At 41.2% G+C, this 24,112-nt stretch overlaps 1 protein-coding gene across 2 annotated transcripts in view; it reads left to right on the top strand.

Moving 5' to 3' along the window:
* Positions 1-1,417: 1,417 nt before the first annotated feature.
* The window catches only part of SPATA6 (spermatogenesis associated 6), a 126,511-nt gene continuing 103,816 nt past the window's right edge, over positions 1,418-24,112 (top strand). Inside the window, exon 1 of one of the 2 annotated variants that reach the window (XM_057710292.1) lies at positions 1,418-1,662. In XM_057710292.1, coding sequence (XP_057566275.1) covers positions 1,612-1,662 — 51 coding nt within the window. In that variant the 5' untranslated portion in view covers positions 1,418-1,611. The remainder of the gene's footprint in view (positions 1,663-24,112) is intronic. The other variant, XM_057710300.1, reaches the window with a different exon arrangement.

The raw sequence follows: 24,112 nt of genomic DNA, 5'->3' as shown, positions 1-24,112 counted from the left end.
ACATTCAAGACCAATACCAAATGTGGTGAAGATGTAGAAAAGTAAGAACTCTTACACACTCCCAGCAGGAACATTGGTACAACTACTTTGGGAAATGGTGTGGCATTACCTATTAAAGTCCCACATGTGCCAAACTTAAAACCCAGTCAATCCACTCCTACTCCAGCATATATAGTAGACATGTACTAGAATGTCCATAAGAATATTGCTGATAATAGCTAAAAATGGAAACAGTACAAGTAACCATCAATAGTAGAAAGCATAAATAAATCAATGTATATTCATATGTTATGTTGGACACATTCCACTGTCTAACAATGGAAAAAACTTCCTGTTACACAGCATCAACACTGGGAGAATCCTACAGCATAAGAGTGAGAGAAGCAAGTCACAGAAGGATACATATAGTATCAATTATGTTTATATAACATCAATAACAGGAAAAACTTAAACAATATCCTGTTTAGAGATGCAATCATGAATCACAAAAGTATTTAGAAAAGCAAGGGAATTACGGTAACAAAAGTTAGGGTAGTGGTTATTTCCAGGGCAAGGGAGGCAATGCAATGGTTGGGAAATTTCTAAGGTGCTAGTAATGTTCTATGTCTTAAGCTGGGCGTCAGTTGCACAGGTATTTGCTTTATTGTTATTATTAAGATGAAATTGTTTTATATGCTTCTGTATGTGTAATGTATTTCGCACTAAAAATGATTTTTAAAATGATTGGCTTTGGCAATCTCTTAGATTCCCTTAATCCTTGACGGTCTATGGCCCAGGCGCTTTGCAACCGGATTTACTTTTGGCCCTTTACTGACAGTTTAATTTAAAACAACATACACAGAGATGCATACACAGGTGATTAGATGGGAAACCTTGAGGGGGAGGGGGACGCACTAACAAAGAATCGCAGAATAGGAGACTAGGAAGGGGAAGGTGGCTTCATTGAGGCCCCTCTTCTCAGGGAGGCAACCGGAGTTTTTCTTGAGAGCCCCTGAGGTCCAGTCCCGGTTCTGCCTTTGAATCGAGCAAGTCGGCTTTGAAGACTGTATCATGAAATTCAAATAAGAGAACGAATAATCATTATTATTCTTTACAGCTGGGGAAATTGAGGCCGCAGGGGGACGCCGCTAGCTCAGGTTGCCACTGTCACTTTGGAACTCAGGCTCCTGAGTCCAGCTCCCCGTCCTGCGCACTGTCCTATTATACAGCTGTTCTCTTCTTCCTCTGGCTTTGGGCCCACAGTTTGACATCACAGACGAAATGTCCGCCCCGTCCCTTCGGAAGCCCCGCCTCCTCGAGCGGCCCCGCCCCGCCCTGCGCTCGCCGAGCCCCGCCCCCAGCCGCTCGCCCTCCAGCGGCGGCTTCTGCGCGTCCCCGTCCGGCTTCTCTTCCGGCCCCGCCCCTCCTGGCTGCCATGACAACGAGTCCGCGCCCCGCGCACAGCTACTGCTCGGGCGGGACCCAGGCTGGACCGCGGGCCCCGGCCTGGGGGCCACAGCTGCCACCGCCGCCGCCACCTCGTCTCCTCCCCGTCCCAGCCCCGCCCCGCGTCTCCTCGCCTCCTTGGGGTCCGCGGCCGGGGTCCTTCCCCGCCGCCCCAACCCTGCGCGGATGCCGAAGGTGAAGGCGCTGCAGTGCGCCCTGGCGCTGGAGATCCGCTCTGTGAGTACCGGTCGCGCCCCCACCGCCGCCGCCTGGGTGTGGTGAGCCCCCGGAATTTACTCGGGACACCGCCTCCGTGCACTTCCGAGAACCCCGGGTCACCTCGAAACCTCCTGCACCCTCCGAATCATCCCTATGTAGCCTTGACCCCTTGTCACCTCGGTCTTCCCCAAGCTGAAAATTACGAACGCCCCTCCCACGTCTGCCACGCAGAGGTCTGACCACTCCCTCGCCCTCAGCTCCTCTAGCTTCCCCTCAGCTTCCAGTTCGGGTTCCTTCAGATCCTTTCCAAACCACTTTAGAAAGTCCTCGTCTCCCCGCCCTTAACTTTCCAGCGAATTGGGGTGGGGGCAGGGGCTTCTTTTAAACTTCTTCTCTGCTCCTTTTTTTTTAGTGAGAGTGTTACTGGGCCGACTTCTCCCCAGTCTTCGGGGGCGGAGTTGGGGATGGATTTCCTTCCAAATCACTGCTGGCGGATTCTTTCGGACAGATTAACAAGCTTCTGATTAGTGAAGGGGTCTTTGCTGTCAGTCTCAAAGTAGAATCCCGACACCCCACAACCGAAACGTGTCATCACTGCCCGCAGCACCTTGCCATCTCCCCCCAGGGCCAACCCCTCGGAAACCATTTCGGGTCCCTCCAGTCCCTAAACTCTCCGGATGTTGAGAGGAATCCCCTATCCTTCTCTTCACTCCAAGAAAGGCACCAGCTTTTGGAGGCAAACTACTCATTCTCTAAACTTGCTGGAGAGGACCCGCAACCCCACCCAGTCACTCTCCAGATTTGTCAAAGAGGATCCTGGCCCCCACCCTGCTGTGGAAATCCAGCTGAGGCAGAGAACCCCCATGTCCTTCCTCGGATGAAGGACCTTGTACCTTTCCACGCTACGAGCAAAAGCCACCCCTCTGAACAAGACCCTTCCAGGGGGTTTTGAACTCCTTCCCCCTTATTCTCTACAGAACCCTCTCGTTCTTCCCTTCAGATGAAAGCACCAGCCTCTTTCTCCTAGAGGAATTCCCCGCAAAAGTCTTTCTATACCTCTATTTTAGACCTGCAAGCAGTTTGGAAACAAAATTCTTCCTTCAGTCCTTTTTTTTTTCTCTTTCCACTCTCAAAGTCCTTTTATTTCTCAACTCTTTCATCTCCCAGCAAAACTCTGTGTGTGTGTGTGTGTGTTTGTGTGTGTGTGTGTGTGTGTATACACTTAAATAGCCAACACCACTCCTCTGGGTGCTGCACTTCCTTTCTGCACACCCTGCAGTCAGGGCTTCTTTCTCCACTCCCTTTCCCCCTCCACTCCCCCTTCCGCACAAAGCATCCCCTGCTTTCCTGGCTTTCCTTCCTGACATAGGGTGAGGCCGCTGCAGCACAGTCCCTGAAACCTCCAGGGAAGTCACAAGACTGTTTTAAGTCTTTTGCTAGGTCTTAAAGAAGGGAAGGCCGCGTAGGGCAGAGGTGGAGAAGAAAGTTTCTGGCACTCTTGCTTTAAGGCTGCAGAAATTTTACTTGCTGCCGTGTCAGAAACTCTATAGTTCTGGCTTCAGATGTTTTATTCATCCCACAGCTGCCAAAGTTTGGCAGCCTTTTGTAAAGGAGGATTCTTTTGGCAAAAGAATGCAAGAGGCTTCCTCAATCACTTGGCCTCGGGGCAGTTAGTAAAACTCCTGAGTTCAGCCTCTCTAGACTTTGTTACTGGCTGCTTCTTCCTCCTCTGCTAACCAGTGGGGTTTAGCAGTCTGGTGAGAGTAGCTGCCTGACAGGCCGGCTGTTGCTTCCTTTCCTTGGCCAATCCAGACCTGCTTAGAGGAAGTACATGGTGGTAACTGACTACTGCCTGAAGGGGTGGGGAGAGAAAAGTTATTTCTCTACACTTTTTCCCCAGTGTTAGTTGTCAGGCTGAAGGTGAATGACTGTATGATGGAGCTTTGTTGTTTATCGTGGCTTAAGAAATTATGCAGGTGGAAACATTCCTATTTAATTTTTTAACAGTTGAGTCGCAGAACTTTACAGTTCTAAGAAATCTTAGCTTTCATTGGATTTAATTTCTTTTTACAGGTAAGAAAATTGAGGCTTAGCATGACTGTTTTTTTAGGTTTGCACAACTGTTTAGGGGCAGATATGCAGCAAGAAACTAAGTTTTCTGAACAGCAAAAACCCCATTAAATGACTCTCATGCTCAGAAAGAGCAAAAAAGACGATTAATAATCATACAAGTTAAACAAGCTTGATTGATTTGGCTTTGATTGAATAGAGAAATTATGTGAGCATAGATATTTTTAACATCTTTTCAATTTCATTTTTTTTCAATTTAATTCAATTCTTTACATTTATGGGGTATAAAAGTCAAACTATATAAAGTGATACGCTCTGAGAAGTCTCACTTTCAGCCCTATTCAAACCTATTTTCTATTTTCGTCTGTTGTCGGTAACCATTTTTATTCTTTTTTTTTGAACTTTTATTGAGATATAATTGACATACAATAAACTGCATATATTTAAAGTGCACAATTTGATATTTTTTTCTTATTAGTAATGTATATATAGCAGTCCCAATCTCCCAATTAATCCTCCCCCCTTCCCCCTGGTTTATTCTTCTAGTATTTCCTTTTGTAATGTAATCAAATAGATACACACACACACACACAGAGTACACTCCCCCCGTCCCATATCTATTTTTTTTACTTTCCTTCCTTTCCTTCACAATAGTTAGCATATTATACAAGCTAGTCTGTACTTTGCTTTTTTTTCTTTCCTTAATGTATCCTGAAGATCACTCTAGATCTAAGAAAGTTGGCATCTTCTTTTTCCCTCAACTTTTTATTGACATTTTTCAAACATACAGAGTAGTTGGGAGGATAGTACAATGAGTAATTATATCCCATGACCTATGTACATTAATTTCATATATCTGTACATATGTATATATATGATAATATTTTTTGCTAAAAATATGAAAGTAAATTGTTGCTATGAGACTCCTTAACATTTCAGCATGTATCTTCTAAAAATAAGGACATTGTTCTACATAACCACAGTACTATTAGCACACCTAAGATAATTATCGGTAATTTCTTAGTATCTAGTCTGTTTTCAAGTTTTCCTAGTTGTTACAAAAATGACTTGTATAGTTAACTTTTTCAAACCAGGATCCAGTCAAAGTTTACATGTTGCATTTGGTTGTTAGGTCGTTGTAGTCCATTTTAATATAGGACAGTTCTACTTTTTTCATTCCCACAATGTTTTTTTCCCCCTGGGATTCAGATAAATTCATATCCTCATGTAACCATTATGCGGATCAAGATTTAGAACACTTCCATCACCCCAGTAGATTCCCTTGTTCCCCTTTTAAGCCCCACGCAAAGGGAACTCCTATTCTGATTTTCTGTCACTGAAGATTAGTTTGCCAGTGCTTGAAGTTCATGTTAAAGGAGCCATATAGTATGTAATATCTTGGGTGGGCTCCTTTTGCTAATCGTGTTTTTGAGACTTATCCATGTTGCTGTATGTATTGTGGAGTAGCATTCTATCGTATGACTTGTATCATAGTCTATCATACACCACGGCATGTTTATCATTCTCCTTATTGTTGATTATTTGGGTTGTTTCCAGGTTGTGATGGTCATGGATAAAGCTACTATGAACGTTCATTCCTGTAAAAGTCTTTTTATGCACATTACCTTTTGGAGACCAGGCTCAGATACAGAATATCCCATGTTGTGTTATTGTCTGAATTTTTTCCCATTGTGGTGACATTTAATTAGTTTTTCTAAACTGGAAATTAGGCGTTTTATTTCTGCCTGCTTGTTGAAAGTGTGGCACTTCATCCTCTTCTCCGCTTTCCATGTTTATGTTTTGCTACAGTCTTGTATTTGTGGTAATCTGTTGTTTAATACTGTGGTAATATGACAGCAAAAACATAGTAAACATGAAAGGTTTTGGTGTATAACACAATATTTTGTGTTGCTCAACAGAGCCATGACTTGAGAGAAAATATATTGCTGGGAAGAAATGTGTGACTTTTCTCAAGGAATCTTGGGAGAATGATATAATGTGCCAAGTAACTTGTTTTAAAGAGCAGCCAAAAATTATATTTCCCATCACTTACACTTTTAATATTTGAAATGTCTTATCTCTGATATGAGAAAGTATATTTGCTGCTTCTTCTCTCTACCTTCTTCTAATTCATGAGATTTTTTTAGGAATGTAGAAGGAAGAAATTGGAGGTACAAGAGTAAAGCCCAATGACTTTACCTGAATAGTGTCGGTGTGGGGTTAGTTTATATTATTTATTTCCCAGTTTTTCTTCTCTATACTCACCTCACCACATTACCTCACTCAAATTATTGATAGCATTGAGGTCCTTTTCAATCATTACTCATCTGAACATCTGTGATCATTATCTAGTTTCCTTACTCACTTATGCTGTAATTGGTAGTAAATTTCCCTGGAATCCAGATGTTTTAAAACTTTAACTATAAAGTGTTTCCAACTCAGAGGAAAAGAAAACCTAAATACTGTGATCTCCCCCCCCCCACCCCGCGCTGACTTAATAAATACTCATTTTACACATTTCCTGCAGATTTTTGTTTTTAAGAAATAAAATGTTACAGATCTAATAACTTAGATGTAGTAACCTAGTAATCTTTGCACCTCTTTGTGAGGCCAATTTTCCTCCCTCCCTTCCTAGAGGTATGGTAATCAGTATCCTGAAGTTGGAGTGTTTTCTTTTCATTCAGATTTTTGTATGTTTACTACATATTTGTGTGTGCCTACGTACCACATATACTGTTGTTCTGTTTTAAAATTTTACACTAATGGTATCATACTGTAGGTATCCTTCTGCAAATCTGTTTTTCACACTTCATTGTTTCTGAAATTTGTCAGTGTTGATTCTTGCGAATCTAGTTCATTTCCTTAATTGTTATGTAATGTGTGTATTTATATGGCAGTGATATAATTCTTATTTCTCTATTGGTGGACTTTCAAATACCAGTTTTCCTCTTTTTTAATGTTACAATGTTGCAATGAGAATATTTTACATACCTTCTGGTGTCCATGAGTCAATTGTTCTCAAGAGGGCAGGTACTGTGCTCTAGAGAACATTCTAGAAATTTGTTGGGCTACCTTTGTTTGCCATAGTGGTTGGGGAGGTGGGTTCCTATTGGCGTTATTGTCTGGTATTTTGCATGACTTGAATGTCCCATTGAATATGTAGATGAAAACCTGTTTATATAATTATTAAACATTAAGAACCTAACTCTGTTTTATGTATAAACACAAAATCGTTTTTCTGTTGGAAAAGTTTTAAATACAGTGAATTTTCCAGGAATGCAGTTACTGTGTAAATTGAGGAAAGAGTGTACTTTGTTTTGTTTGGAGCTCTGTTAGGTTTACTTTTTCAGAAAATCATGGCATCAGTGGCAGCTCTGCTTGTGTTTGAGTTGCCAATGTGTGAAACCTATCATTTAGCATTTGAAACTGCCCAGTTCATGTTGATTCTGTGAATAGGTGTAAATATATTGTATCTTCTAGCTTAGTCCTGCCTGAGCATTTACATGTAGAAATATATAATTTACTATAAATGATTTCTGTATTTTTTTCAGTTATGGCATTGATTTATTTTTTAGTTATGTGTATAGGTAAATTGCAAAATATTGGTTGTCAGAGGAGGGTTTTGGATCTTATAGAGACCCAGTGCTCTAAGGAATAGGTTTAGAAATGGAACTGTTGAGTCACAGGGAATTGTATTAGTTTCCTAGGGCTTCCATAACAAATTTCCTCAAACTTGGTGCCTTAAAAAGACAGAAGTTTATTCTCTCACATTTCTGGAGGCCAGAAGTTCGAAACAAAGGTATTGGCTGGGCAGCACTCTCTTAGAAGGCTAGGGGAAAATCCTTCCTTGTTCTTCTAGCTTTTGCATTTCTCAGATTGTGGCCACTTTAAATCCAATCTCCAATCCTAGAGGTTTCTTTTTCTGTGAATAGTTAGTTCATCTCCTTTGCCCTTTAGGAACATAGGAGTTCTTTTTTTCTCTTGTTAAATATGTTTTGGACACTAACCTCTGTTGGTTGTATATAATGTAAATTTCACAGACCTAGTTGAAGCTTAGTTTTTCACTTTGTTTTTGCTTTTTTTAGTAATACCTTTTGTTTTCATTTTCTATTTTTTTGTTGTTGTTGCTGGTAAACAAAGAATGCTACTGGGTCTTTTAAGTTAACTTTTTACAGAACTATAGCATATATTCAGAAAGTGCACAAATCCAAAGTGCGTAATCACCGCTCAGATGGATAATTAGCGTATTATCAGCACCCCAGGTTGCTTCCTTGTACTCCATCCCTTCCAGCTACTCCACCTGCCCCTCTTCCCCTCCCAGATGTAACCACCATCTTGACTTCTATCACAACATATTTTGAGCTTTTGAAATCAACCCTTCTCTTTCTTTCTCCCTCCTTTCCCTCCTCCACTCCCTCCCTCCCTCCTTCTACTTTTTAATGTATAACTTTGTGAGAATTCATCCATGTTGTCCTCCAAAGCAATAATCCTTTATCCTTTCTATTGTTTTCCCCCCAGTTTTATTGATATATAATTGACACATAGCATTATATAAGTTTAAATGTACAGTATGTTGATTTGATATGTTTATAAATTGCAAAATGATTACTACCATAATATTGATATTAGCTACCATCTCCATCCTGTCACATAGTTGCTATTTCTTTTTTGTGGTGAAAACAATGAAGATTTACCCTCTTAGCAACATTCAAGTATATAATACAGTATTATAAGTTATAGTCACCATGCTGTTTACATTAGATACCCAAATTGATTAATCTTATAACTAGAAGTTTATACCCTTTGACCAGTATCTCCCCATCTCTCCCACCTCCTCAACCCTTGGTAAACACCACTATACTCTCTGTTTCTCTGAGTTTATCTTTTGTAGATTCCACATATAAGTGATATCTTACAGTATTTGTTTTTTCTAAGGTTCATCCAAGTTGTCACAAATGGCAGGATTTCCTTTTTTCTGATGGCTGAATAATATTGCTACATATATATCACATGTCCTTTATCCATTCATCCATTATCCATTGACAGACACGTAGGTTGTTTCCATATCTTGGCAGTTGTAAATAATGCTGTTGTGAACATGGGAATACAGATATGAGATCCTGATTTCATTGCCTTTGGGTATATATCCAGAAGTGGGATTGCTGGGTCATATGATCTTTCTATTTCAGATTTTTTGAGGAACGTCCACACTGTTTCCCACATTGGCTACGCTTAATTTGCACTCCTACCAGCAGTGTCTTAGGGTTCCCTTTTCTTCAGATTCTCACCAACACTTGTTACCTCTTGTCTTTTTCATGATAGTTATTCTGACATGTGTGAGGTGATATCTAATTGTGGTTTTGATTTGCATTTCCCTGATGATGAGGAATTTGGAGCATCTTTTCAAGTATCTGTTGGCCATTTGTATGTCTTCCTTGGAAAATTATTCTGTTTCTCTGTATCCATTCCATTGTTGATGGCATTTTCATTTTTTTCCAGTTAGGGGATATTATAAATTATGCTCCTATGAACATTTTTGTACTTGTCTTTGTTGCATATTTTGAATTCAGCAACATTGTTGAAATCTCATGTAAGTTATTTGGATTTTCTGTGTGGAAAATCATGTTTGCAAATAAAGTCAGTTTTGACTTCTCCTGACAATCTTTTTTCTTTCTTTTTTTTTCCTTTTTCTTACTTATGTCCTTCACTAGAATCCCCAGTATAATGTTAAATAATGGGAAAACAGTACATATACTTGTCATTTTATTTTAAGTTGTGCTGCTGAAGTTTCACCAGTATTAGTTTGAATCTTATGAAATTGCTGACAACGGGCCGTTTTTTGACTTTAAAAAAAAAGACAATTTCATATACTTCAACCTAACATAATATTGGCTGTAGGATTTTCATTTATTGAGTTAAGAAAGTTCCCTTCTATTCCTATTATTATTATTTTTGGCTGCACCGTGTGGCTTGTGGGATGTGGGATCTTAGTTCCCCACCAGGGATTGAACCAGGGCCCTTGGCAGTGAGAGTGCAGAGTCTCAACCACTGGACTGCCAGGGAGTTCTCCCTAATTTTTAAAATATCCTGAGCTTTGAATTGTATTGTATGCTCTTCCCTCAGTCTAATGAGATTATTTGTAACATTGCTCCCATGTTCTATAGAAGGGACACATTTTGTGATGTTGCACCTTTTCCATTCCTATGATAGATTCTTTTTAGTCAGGATGTGTTATTTTTACTGTATTTTGTTGGATTTGATTCATAATCTTTTATTTAGGATTTTCCATTTGTGTTCCTAGATGAACTATTAGCTCTATAAGTCAAATGTACTTATTTAGTTTTTTTTTTATTAAAACATTTATTTTGAAATATTTCAGACATACAAAAAGTTATAAAGACTAACGTAGTGAACACGCATATTCCTGCCCAGCAGTACTATCAGTCCCCTTAGGATGCCAGTTAAGCCACACTTGCAAGTAAATCCAGTGCCCTAAAGACAGATATTAAAACAAGAAAAGTACTGAAAAATAGGGAGAATAACACAAATTTCAGAGTAGTGACTACCTAAAGAAAGAAGGGAGGAGGGATTCTATTAGAGAGAGAGATACAGGAGACTTCACCTCATCTGTAATGTTTTACATCTTAAGCTGATAAGATGTAATTTTATAATTTTTAGAAAATTTATTTTATACTTTTTACTTTAGCTTATGAGCTATTTAGAAGTTTGTTTTAATTTCAAGATGTATAGGATTTACATGTGTGTGTATAGTCTTTTTCCCCTCCTTTTCCCCCTTCCCCCCACCATACATACACACATACACATATATATACATACATTCTGTCTTTTATTGTGGTATTTTAATTTAATTGCATTGGGGTATTCAATGAAATCTGTGTGATACTGATTATTTTTGGTGCGATTTCCTTTGTGTTATTATCCAGTTATTATATATAATGTATTTATGAATAATTCAATTATTGTGAATGTTCTCTACTTGAAAATAATATATAAATTTATTTGTTGGATGTAGGACTCTATCTGCCATTATCGGACCAAATTTATTTTCTCTGAAATATCTTCAATTCCATATTAAATTTTTTTGTCTGCATTCAACTTCTACTAGATTGTAATGGAGATATTAAAATCTTCACTCTGATATTAAAATCTTTACTATGATAATGTATTTTCACTTTATCCTTGATGTATTCTAGTACACTATGATTATAGAACTCTAGATTCGTTTTTATTTATTCTCTTTTGCCCTGGGTCTGTACTTTCCATCTGAGAATTTATGGGTTTCTGCAGTTCTTGGAAATTCTTAGCTTTTATATCTTTCAGTATTGGCTCTCTGCTGTGCTCTCTTTTCTTCTGACAGTACTGTTAGACGTATATTGGAACTTTTATCTGTTCTTCTTTCTTAAGTGCTTATTTTTGGTGTAATATTTTTATAGCCTCTTGTTCTGGGAAAATTCTTCAGTATTATATTCTTATTTACTTATTAAATTAAAATGTGAAACCTTCTCTATTGAGGTTTTAAACTTCATTAACTACATATTCTGAGAGTTCTCATTTAGTGTCTCTTTTTAAATATATGCCAAATATTTACATTTTTTACCTGTTTTAATTTCATAATTATTGTTTTTTATGGAGTTTCCTCCTCTTATTAGATGAAAGATTCTAAATACTTATTTTAAAATTATTTTCAGATTGTGTAAATTAATTTTCATTTAAAGTGGATTTATCTCCTGATTGTCAGTTTTGTTGGTTTTTTTAGTGCTTGGGATTGCACTGAACTTATGGACCAATTTTGGGAGAATTAATATATTAACAATACTCAACCTTTCAATCCATTAAATGGTGTATTTTTCCATCTATTTAAGTTTTCAGGTTCTTTCAGTGATGTTTGCAGTTTTTCAGAATACGTCTTACACATATTTTGTTAAATTTATACCTAAGTAGTACATGTCTAAGATTTTAATGATATTATAAATGGTATTAAGTTTTTAAAAATGTTGTTGCTAATATATAGAAATAAAGTTGATTTTTTTTGGCATATTGACCCTATATCCTTTTATGTTCATTAAGACTTGTTTTATGGCTCATGATATCATCTATCTTGATGAAATGCTTTCATGTGCACTTGGAAAAAAATGTGTATTCTTCTGTTGTTGCATGGAGTATTATGTAAATGTCAGTTAGGTCAAATTACTTGAATGCTGTTGTCCACATCTTCATACCTTTATGATTTTTGACTGCTTATTTTATTAATTACTGACAGGGAAGTGTCAAAATTCAGTTATATAATTTTTTGCTTTATTACTTTGACATTGTATTATTAGGTGCATACAATTTAATTGTGTATATCTTTTCATAAATCAACAAATTTTTAATCAATATGAAATGTTCCACTTTAACCTTGGTAATCTTTCTTTTCCTGAAGTCTACTTTATATCCTACTAAGATAGCTACCCTAGCTTTCTTATGATTAGTGAATGCATGGTGTATCTTTTTCTATAATTTTACTTTAATCCTGAATCTTTAATTTTTTTTAAAAATTGAGATATAATTCACATATCATAAAATCCACCCTTTAAAAGTGTACAGTTAGGTAAATTTTCATATATTCACAAAGTTGTGCAACAATCACCACTAATTCCAGAACATTTTCATCGCCCCGTGAAGAAATCCCATACCTATTAGTATCATCTCCCTTTCTGCCCAGTCCCTGGCTGCCACTAATCTATTTGCTAGGTCTATGGGTTTGCCTATTCTGGACATTTATGTAAGTGGGATTATAGAAATGTTGCAGAAATCGGTCCGTTGGGAAACCAAGCACCACACTCGGAGGGTTGGAGAACTCAGGTTTATTAAGCCAGCGGCCCCAGACGAGCTAACGCTCCAAAGTTCTGGGCCCCGAACTCAGGGTGAGCTTTACTTTTATAGTGCACATGTTTACAGAGCATGGAAGTTTCCAAACAGAAGCTTACAAGAGCAGGTGCAGAACATTCCATTTTTTAGCAAAACATCTTAAAGTTACATTGAATTGTTAGGTCATCCTGTTTTTCTGTTTTTCTCAGCGCAGCAAGCATATTTCACAAAAGCAAAACAAGCATGGAGTTGTTTTTAGCTGAGTGTAAGTTTCTAACTTTTCTCTTCAGTCCCCCCTCTTGATGCCCCTTAAATCTTATAAGGCATCAACTTCTTGATCTTCTAAGCCCATGGGATGATAACCTCTCAGGGCTAGGAGACGTGCGTTGGCCCTCCTATCCGCAGTGGCCTCAGCTAGGCTGGAAACTACCCTCATGAATAAGGGCAAGAGGCAAGGTAAAAGGAGACAGGGCCCAAGGAGGAGTAGGATTATTCCCACAAGTGTTTTGAATCCCCCTATGTAAGAAAACCAACCCCCAAATAGTTCTTCGGGATTCCATTACCTTTGGGTAGATTATAGCCAACACAACCCCTTGTGTTTAGCCTGTAGAAAACATCAAGGCCAATGGTACAACCAGTCCCTACAAGGCAGGGTGTCATCGTAACCCTGACCCTCAGATGTCCCTCGTAGAATTCCTCAAGCTTCCGCTGTGCATGGACCAGTCAGCCCTGGAGTGACTGGAGCAGGGCTGAAGATCTCAGACAGGACTTGGTTGTCTCCATAGGAAGACCTGAAGTGTCTGGTTCGGATGAGCTTTGGCAGTCCAGGTCCCTCACCTTCTAGAGGTGCTGCTTTCTCACCCAGGTGTGGTGGATCCACGGGGTGACTCCTGTAACTTTAACAGCAGTAGGGGTTGCCAGGATGACTGTATGAAGGCCAGTCCAAACTGGCTGAAGTGGTTCCTTCCTCTAATCATTTACCCGTACCTCATCTCCTGGCCGATAGGGATGAACCCTGTTGCCCAAGGGAATGGGAGTCCTTTCTAAGGTTTCTCGAGTAATATGGCAGAAGACCTTTCCCAGGGCCTGGAGGTGTCGAGACATCTCCACGTCTGCTAGTTGCTGGGGGTCTCCCTTGAGCTTCCCTGTCACTGGAGGTCTCCCCTATAAGATCTCAAAGGGAGAATAGCCTGAGGACCTCGTGGTGCATCGGGCTTAAAGTAAGGCTAGGGGTAGCATGGCAACCCAAGGTAATTGGGTCTCCTGACAGTTTAGCTAGCATAGTCTTGAGGGTCTGATTCATGCGCTCTACTTTCCCTGAGTTTTATGGTCTGTAAGTGGTGTGGAGATTCCATTTGACTCCCAGTGTCTTGGATAAAATCTGAACTATCTCAGGCATAAAGGCTAGCCCATTGTCAGACCCTATGGAGAGAAGTAGCCCATATCTGGGGATTATGTCTCTTAGTAGCACCTTGGCTACCTCTCATGCCCGTTCAGTGTGCGTGGGGTAGTCCTTAGCCCATCCTGAGTAGGTGCAAACTATTACCAGCAAATACTTATAGCCTCGGTAAGGCTTGACTTCAGTAAGGTCCACTTCTACATCTTCAAAGGGCAATGTCCCAACTGTCTGCACCCCTGGGTTGGGTCTTGGTCTTTGGCTGGCATTGTTTCATGCACAAGTCACGCACCTAGCACTGATCTGGGCACACAGGGTTGGGAGCTTAGGAATGAAATAGTAGCGGCTCAGTAGACTTTCTAGTGTAGGTTTTCCTAAGTGAGTTGTCTCATGGTGTTGTTGTACCAGCTGGATTGCTTTAGCACTGGGGACGAAGAGTCTTTGGTCTGGAAACTTCCACCAGCCCCTTTTCCTTTAGTTCCTCCCTCACCTAAAGCCGATTGATCTTCTTCTTTGGTATACCTAAGGGACTGGCAATTCTGGTGCCAAGAGGACCTTAGAAATCGGCTCCGGACCCAATGTGGGACTTGGTTGGGTTGCTGCCTCCTTGGCTGCCTGGTCAGCCAACCGATTTCCTTTGCTGACTGGATCAGTTCCTTTCTGGTGGCCTTTGCAATGGATGACTGCCACCCGGGAAGGCTTCCAAATTACCTCTAACAGCTGAAGGATTTCTTCTCTGTTTTTGATCCCTTTTCCCCCTGCTGTTAGTCTCCTTTCTTTATAGATGGCTCCATGAACATGCAAAGTAGCAAAGGCATACCTTGAGTCTGCGTAGATGTTGACTCGCTTCCCTTGGGCGTGCCTCAGCACCTGGATGAGTGCCCACAGCTCAGCCTGTTGTGCCGACCACCCCTGTGGCAAGGCCTCAGCCTTTATTATCTCATCGGTTGTTGTTATTGCATAGCCTGCTTTGTGTTGTCCTTTCTGCACGAAACTGCTTCTGTCAGTGAACAGTTCCAGTTCTGGGTTCTGGAGGGGAGTGTCCGTCAGTTCTGGCCTGCTCGAGTAGATTTCATCCAGGACCTCTTCACAGTCGTGATCGGGTAAGTAGGTAAGTAGGTGGCAGGATTCAGCGTCCGCACAGTCTCGAGGCGGACCCATGGGTTTTCACAGAGCAGTCCTTGATAGTGAGTCATCCTGGTGTTGGTCAGCCATTTATGTCCCTGGCTGTTCATCAGCGTGGTAACAGCATGGGGGACTTTTCATTTATATTCTGTCCCAGTGTAAGCTTGTCTGCTTCTCTGACCAGGACCACTGTAGCAGCTAATGCCCGGAGACGTGGTGGCCATCCTGCGGCCACAGGATCCAGTTGTTTGGACAGATGTGTGACTGGGCGCTGCCATGGCCCAACTGTTTGTGTGAGGACCCCCAGTGCAGTATGATTTTTCTCATGCACGAAGAGGTTAAAGTCCCGTGTCACATCTGGCAGCCCTAATGCTGGAGCACTGGTTAAGAGTCTTTTTATCTCCTTGAAGGCTTTTTCTTGTTTAGGCCCCCACTCTAGGGGGTCCTTACCAGACTCTGCCGTGGCCTCCTACAACGGCTTGGCAGTTTCAGAGAAACCTGGTATCCAGATCTGGCAGAATCCGGCAGCCCCGAGAAACTCATAGACCTCTTTCTTGGTGCTTGTCCAACGTATTGAACAGATGGTTTGCTTCCTTTCACATCCGAGCACCTGATGCCCTCTCGATATGACAAACCCAAGGTACTTGACCTCCTGTCTACAGATCTGAGCCTTTTTCCATGACACCTTGTACCCTGTGGTGGAGGGTAAGGCCAATAGGGCTTTGGTGCCTTTCCAGCAGTCCTCTTGGGTGGGACTGGCTAGCAACAGGTCATCTACGTGCTGGAGTGGGGTGCTGTTCAAGGCTTCTCCGGGAAAGGCAGCAAGATCCGCAGCCAGTGCTTCACCAAACAAGGTAGGTGAGTTTTTGAAGCCTTGTGGCAGTCGGGTCCAAGTCAGCTGTGTCTTTCTCCCGGTGTGTGGGTCTTCCCATTCAAAGGCAAACAAGGGCTGGCTGGCTGGTGATAGCCGGAGGCAAAAGAAGGCGTCCTTGAGATCGAGGCAGGTGAACCAGCTTGCTTGGATGGGTAAGAGGCTCAGGAGGGTGTAAGTGTTCGGGACCACTGAATGGATGGTGATTACTGCGTTGTTGACGGTGCGGAGGTCCTGGATGGGGTGATAGTCATTCCCTCCAGGCATCTGACTGGTAGGAGCGGAGTGTTCCAGGGAGACTGACACTCGATCAGAATTCCGGCATCATGCAGGCATTGGATGTGGTCCTGAATTCCCAGACGTGCCTCTCGCAGTACTGGATATTGCCTCTGCCTGACAGGAGTGGCCCCTGGCCTCAGGTCCACCACGATGGGTGCATGGGTTTTGGCCAAACCTGGGGGCCCCTTTTCTGCCCAGACAGTAGGGAACTCTTCTAGCAGGCTAGTTGGATTTGTTTGTTCTCTTTCTGAAAAATAGAGATGCCATTCATCTTCCCTGGGCATGGTCACAGCCATTATCAGAGCTGGTTGGCTCCCCAGGGTGAGGCTTGCGGGCTTCCCGGGAACAAAGGTGATCTGTACCCCAAGCTTTGTCAGCAAGTCTCTGCCCAGCAAGGGAATGGGCCACTCTGATAAGTACAGGAATTCATGAGTCACTAGGTGGCCTCCTAGCTGACACGAGCGGGCCTTGCAGAATGAGCGGGCAGTCCAGTCCCCTGTGGCCCCAATGATAGTTGCTGTTCGACCTGTGAGGGGAGCCACAGGTGTGGTTACCACAGGGTGTTCAGCTCCAGTATCCACCATAAAAGTCATTGATTGGCCCCCTACTTTCATTGCGACCATAGGCTCCTGGGGGCCCAGGATCAGGGAACCTGGTCTTCCCTATCCTGATTCTACTCTGGCCAGGCCGATAAGGTCTTGGGCGGCTGGCTCAGGCTGTTACCTTCCTCTGCTGGGTTGACTGAACTTCTTTGACCCTTCAGCTGTCCCTCTACAATGGGGACATTTATTCTTCCACTGTCCGGTCTCTTTGCAATAGGTGCACTGGTCGTGTGGGTGTAAAAAATGGACTCAAGGAGGTCAATCATTGCTTGTGGCTTCTCCGAATAGGATGGGGTGTGGTGTTTCCAATTGAGAAGGTTGGTGGTGCTGAAGGGCTGATGATAAAGGACCGGGCGTCCTGCCTGGACGGAGCCATCCTCATTGACCTGGGGTGGGCCTCGGGCCTCTCTCCAGGGCATCTGCAGGGCTGCAGGCTTTTGCACTGGTTGGTTGGCTAAGCGAAGTTGCCGTGGGCTTGAAGGGCACTCTGGCTTTGGAGGCGGTGGAGACACAGATGATGGAGGGCTGTCTGGTAAAGGGTGAGGAGGCTGAACTGGCGGAACAGCTGGCATATAGGGTGGAGGCACAGGGGGCTCTTCTTTGGGGTCTTCTTGGTGGATACCCTTTGCCAGCTTTTCTTTGCTTGTCCTCAGAGCAGGTTGGGCCACGAGGATCCTACACTGTCCCTGCCTATTTGCACAGAACCAAACCCAAGGAGGCAGCTGAATAGCAATTTGCAAGCAGAAATCTATGTATGGAAACTGGTCTGGGTGGCCGGGGTCCCTGTCACCACTCGGTACACAGCTCTAACCACAGGAAGGTGTAGAGTACCCTCTGCAGGCCATCCCACCCCTAAGGTGGGCCATTCTAACTTGCATAGGGTGCGGAGCTTTCCCGAGGTCATCTTAACCCCATAGTCTCCAGAAAAACCTTTCTTAAAGTTTTTCATCATGTAATCCAAAACAGTCAGCTTAGAGGAACTTCCCCCCATGTTGAGAAGTGTAATCTACCTCTTTGACCAGGGGGGAGAGGGGTGCACATGGGAAGGGCCTTGTCTTAGGGCCTTATAACCCAGGTAGTGCTGATGTCACTATTTCTGGAAAGCCCAGTATTCCCAGACAGCACGAGTGCATGCCTCCTTGAAGATGGCCCTGATCGTTAAATGTCTCAGGAAGATAAGGCTGAAAGGAGGTGGTCTCTTGTAATGGGGTTTGTGGAGGAATAATTTCAGGTGGGGCTCTGGAGGGGGTCTGGGGTGATTGATCCTCTTGTGGATACTGAGCAGACGGAGGGAGCAAGTATATGTACTCTTCGCCTAAGTGAAGAGCCTGAAATCCTTGGGGAATCAGGGGATTATGAAGGAAAGGTGACAGGAAGGCAGCCTTGTAATGAGAATCCGAAAGGATACAAGAACACGTCAGAGTGTGCCGCTCTGTGTGGACTGGTCCAGAGGACCAAGAGGGAGGGAGGTACAGATCTGTCTGGCAAACAGGGCAAGTCTTTCAGGGAAAACCTAATTTCTCAGTAAGTCAGCCCAAAGAGTCAGCTGATGGAAGGGGAGAGTGAGCCTTAAAATTTTAAGAAAATAATCTTGGCAGAGGGCCCTAGGGCAAAAGGGCTGTTGGACATACACAATTGCTAAATCAAATCAGTAATCAATTGTCCCTCCCCCCCCCCCCCCCCCCCCGTCTATCCCACCCTGTGTCAGTGTCGCAAAAACAAACAAGGGTGGGTGCCCCCTCAAAATAGGAGACCATTCAGGTGCCCACCTGGCCGCGTCCCCATGGGGAACTTAGGTGCCTCTTAGCTTTGGTGGGTGGTGTAGAGTCTCGACTTGAATCTGACTTGCAGGGAGGGACTGGGTCCCCCAGAGACAGGCACCACCCTGAGCCGTATGAGGTTACCATGGAACCGCAGGTTAGGGCCCACTCGGACTCCATAGCCATGAAGGCTGTGGAGCCACACAATCGCCCTGTAACGAGGACGAACCAGGGCGCTCACTCACACACACACTCACACCGGAGTTTATCACAGTGCCTGCCCACTCTGGGAAGGTCCCTAACTGGTGGTGCCTCCCCGCTCTGGGAAGGTCCCTAACTGGTGGGTGCCTCCCCCCTCTGGTAAGGTCCCTAACTGATGGGTGCCTGCCCTCTATGGGAACGTCCCTAACTGGTGGGTGCCTCCCCACCCCAGGGAAGGTCCCTAACTGGTGGGTGCCTCCCCACTCTGGGAAGGTCCCTAACTGTTGGTCTTCTTATTGAAGACCATAGGAGGTGCTCAAGCTCCTCTTCCGTCCGGAGATGGGACCTGACTGGGTTCAGTGCCCCGGGGCCTTACCTGATCCTGTGGCCATTCCTGGTGAGCTGGTCTGTCCCTCCAATGAGTCTGGTCAGGGCCCGGCCTTCTGGAGAGTCAGAGCACTGGTCCAAAATAGAACCCGGAATACCGTCAGGTGGCGCACCTCCTCGTTCGTCTCGGAGCTCCTTCGCTCCAACTCAGCTGAACCACCGGTCCGGCAGCTCGAGGGGCCAGCATTGTTGGAATCTCGTTGGGGCCTCCGGAAACACTGCAGAAATTGGTCCATCGAGAAACCAAGCACCACACTCGGAGGGTTGGAGAACTCAGGTTTATTAAGCCAGCGGCCCCAGACGAGCTAATGCTCCAAAGTTCTGGGCCCCGAACTCAGGGTGAGCTTTACTTTTATAGTGCACATGTTTACAGAGCATGGAAGTTTCCAAACAGAAGCTTACAAGAGCAGGTGCAGAGCATTCCATTTTTAGCAAAACATCTTAAAGTTACATTGAATTGTTAGGTCATCCTGTTTTTCTGTTTTTCTCAGCGCAGCAAGCATATTTCACAAAAGCAAAACAAGCATGGAGTTGTTTTTAGCTGAGTGTTAAGTTTCTAACTTTCCTCTTCATAACATGTGGCTTTTTGTGTCTGGCTTCTTTCACTTAGCATAGTGTTTTTAAGATTCATCCATGTTTTAATATGTGTCAGTATATGTCAGTACTTTATTCCTTTTTATGGCCAAATAATATTCTGTTACATGCATAGACCACATTTTGCTTATCCATCAGTTGATGGACATTTGGGTTGTATCTACTTTTTGGCTATTACAAATAATGCTGTTATACTCGTGGTATATTTTTGTGTGGACATATGTTTTCAGTGTTCTTCAGTGTATACCTAGCAAGTTGCTGGTTCTTGTGATAACTGTTTACTTTTCTTAAGGAACTACCAAACTTTTTACCACAGTGACTATACCATTTTACATTTTCATCAGCACAGTATGAGGGTTCCAGTATTTTGGCATCCTCCCCAGCACTTGTTTTTTCCATCTTTTTATTCATAGCCATCGTGGTGATTATTGTGATTTTGATTTACATTTGCCTAGTGACTAATGATATTGAACATATTTTCATGTACTTTTTTGGCTGTTTTTTAATCTTTTTTTGAGAGATGATTGTTTTTACATCATGTTTTCTGGAGCTCTGTTAAGTGTATATATGTTTATATTGTTGTGTCTTCTTGAAATATATTTCTTACCTATGATTTTAATTGTTATGTCATTATAAAATGTCCTTCCTTGATTCTCGTATCAATTTTTGTTTTAATGTCTGGTTTGTCTGATGTTAGTATAACCACTGCAGATCTCCTTTGGTTACTGCTTGCAGTTTCTTTCCATTCTTTTACTTATTAACCCATTTGTATCTTTGAATCTAAAGTGTGTCTTTTGTAGACAAAACATAGTTGTGTTATAGTTTTTAATCCATTTTGCTAAACTCTACCTTTTGATTGTCAATTTACCTTTAATGTAAGATAAGGTAGGATTTACCTATGTCATTTTGCTATTTGTTTTCTGTCTTTTCTGTTTTAATGTCTTTTTTGTTTCTCTGTTTCTACATTAGTGACTTCTTTTGAGTTAACTATTATCTAGTGTACCATTTTAATACCCTTGTTTCTATTACTTTATTTTTTTGAGTTATTTTCTTAGTGGTTGTTCTGGGGTTCACAATTAACATTTTAATTTTTAATGATATAATATGGATTTTACCAATTTAATTTGAATAATACACAAAACCTTTCCTTTTATTTAGTTCTGTTCCCTCTTTTCTTCTTTATAATTTTATTATCATACAGATGACATCTTTATACATATACAGGTATTCTCATTGCTTTTATAGAAGGGGCTTGTTTTTTGTTTGTTTCACATCTGCTTTATTTATCTCTATGAATAAAGTAGAGATATAGACAAACATATATAAATATATTGATGAAACACTTGAAATTAAATTGCTTACTTTCAGAAACTTTACCACTAAATGTTTCAGTGTAAATCTCCTAAGAACAAGGATATTTTCCTATGTAAATAATAATACGATTCCTCCACACAATAAATTTAGCATTTATGCAATAATAATGTCTAATTTTGGGCTCATATTTTGTATTCACCATTTGTCACAATAATTTTTTATTGAATGATAACACATACAATATTAATTTCTGGTGTACAACCAGTGATTCAGTATTTTAGGACATTATGAAATGATCACCAGGGTAAGTCTAGTTGCCATCTGTCACCATATGGAGTTATTATAATATTATTGACTATATTCCCTATGCTGTACATTAATTCCATTACTTATTTACCTAATAGCTGGAAGTTTGTACCTCTTAATTCCCTTCACCCACTTTGTCTGTCCCCCCTGCCTCCCCTCTGGCAACCACCAGTGTATTTCTATCTCTGTGAGTCTCTGTTTTATTCATTTTTTAAAATGGTATTTGTCCTTCTCTATCTGACTTATTTCACTTAGCATAATACCCTCTAGGTCCATCCATGTTGTTTATATGGCAATATTTCATTCTTTTTTGTGGCTGAGTAATATTCCTGTGTGTGTGTGTGTGTGTGTGTGTGTGTGTGTATGTATCATACCTTCTGTATCCATTCATCTATTGATGGATATTTAGGTTGCTTCCATATCTTGACTATCGTAAATAGTGCTGTTGTGAACATGGTACATATATATTTTCAAATTAGTATTTTCATTTTTTTTCAGATAGATACCCAGGAGTGGAATTGCTGGATCCTATAGTGGTTCTATTTAGTCCTGTGAAGAACCTCCAATACACTGTTTTCTGTAATGGCTGCACCAATTGACATTCCCACCAACAGAGCTTGAGGGTTCCCTTTTTTCCACATCTTCACCAGCCCTTGTTGTTTCTTGTCTTTCTGTTGACAACCATTCTGTCAAGTGTGAGGTGATATCTCATCGTCGTCTTGATCTGCATTTCCTTCAAAACTAGTGATGTTGAGCATCTTTTCATGTGCTTGTTGGCCATCTGTATGTTTTCTTTGGAAAAATGTCTGTTCAGTTCTTCTGTGGAGATATTTACTCCACTATTATGAAAGTACTTTTTCTATGTGTGTATTAATCTTTAAAATTGCCTTTTTGCAGACAAGCATATTGTGTTTTGCTTTTTTATCCAGTCTGATAATTTCTGCCTTTTAGTTATAATACTTAAAATATTTACATTCATGTAATTATCCATATGACTGGGTTAAGTCAGCTACTTTGCTATTTATTTTCTATTTGTTCCTTCAGATTTTCTTTAACACCTCTTTTAATGTCTTCTTTTTGGAACTTTACATGGTATTTCTTTAAAGAATGGCAGAATTTATAGAATTATGAATAAGAAAAAATGTCATGTCTTCTTACATATACTTACTACAAATTGGAAAAAGACTCAGTGTTTTCCAGTGAGGACAATTAGAGCTGTGCTGTCCAATAGAAATATGATATGAGCCAACATTTGAGCCAAGGATATAATTTAAAATTTTCCACTAGTTACATTAAGTAATTAAAAGAAGTGATAAAATTAATTTTAGCATAAATTTTATTTAAGTCAATATATTCCAAGTATTATCCTTTCAACATGTAATTAATATAAAAATTGTTGAGTTTTTTACATTGTTTTTTGTAAAAATTCTTTAAAATATTTTTGAACAAGTCTTCAAAAATCTTTAAAATCTTGTGTTTTACACTAACTGTCCATCTCAATTTGGACCAGCTACATCTGTAGGCATAACACAGGTTTAGAGGGACTCTAACAGGTAGAGTAGAGGCAAAGTAGAAAATGAAGGTGTTGGACAGAATGAGATTCCTGAGGAGTTTGATTTTAATAATCAATAGTGAATTATTGGGACAAAGGTAGAAAGTAGAATAAGAGGTAGATGGAGTCAAAATAGCTGGCATAGAAAATAATCTTAACTGCTGTATACAAAGGGACATGAAGTCTTAGTCATTTATTCAGTGCAATAGTCTATATTAAGATGGTGGATGATAGTGGTTTTCATTCTAATAATGAATGCACTGACAGGCACTGTTCTAAGCACTTTGAATGCATTGTATTGACTCATTTATTGTGTGACTTTAAGTAAATAAATCACTTTCACTTTATTGAGCCTCTGTTATTTCCCTATATAAAAAATTCGAAGCTGTACTGGATAATTTCTAAGCTGCTTCTTAATACTGAAAGTCTGTGTTTTTGGATACATTGATGAGGAAATTAGAATTTCTGTTCTCAGGGAATTTATAATCAAATAAAAGAGGTGGGGTGTACCCACTTCATCAAATGCATGGAGACAATAACTAGGGCCTTAAGAGAACTATAAAATGCTGTGAGATCTACAACCAATTTACTTGAATATAATAAATTCACAGTGAATGTTTGAATTAAATTGAATCGAATAGCGATAGTTGGTGAATCAAGAGAAGGTTTGTGCTGGGGATGGTGGTTAATGTAAGCCTTGGGAAGTAGAAGTGGGTGAGGAGATGGAATGGAGTAGTAATGAGGAGTAACCCAGCTCATGGAAGAATGTGAGGCAAGAAAGTAATGTGTGTGTTCAGCAAACAATGACAAATACACTTTGATTGTATTTTTAGGAAGTGTTGAGTAATATTGCTATGTGATAAGTTGGGTTCAAATCTTGGAGAATCTTCAGTATCCTACTAAGGGTATGGTTGATTACTGACAGTGAAATATGGCAGGAACTGGAGAGACTATGCTACTTATTTTTTAGAAACCCTAATTCTTATACCTGTACTTTGTGTCAATCCTGAGAATAGTTGAGTGCAGTTTTATACTTAAAAATATTTCATTGGGCTAGAAACGTACAATTCACTTGCTTTGAAAGTTTGTCATATTTCTTTTGATGAGGGTGTGTATGGGCTGCGACTTAGGGTGATACAG

Source organism: Hippopotamus amphibius, chromosome 1 (assembly GCF_030028045.1).
Source record: "Hippopotamus amphibius kiboko isolate mHipAmp2 chromosome 1, mHipAmp2.hap2, whole genome shotgun sequence".
Lineage (NCBI taxonomy): Eukaryota > Metazoa > Chordata > Mammalia > Artiodactyla > Hippopotamidae > Hippopotamus > Hippopotamus amphibius.
Note: the sequence above shows the minus strand (reverse complement) of the source record. Positions and strands in the feature narration are given on the sequence as shown.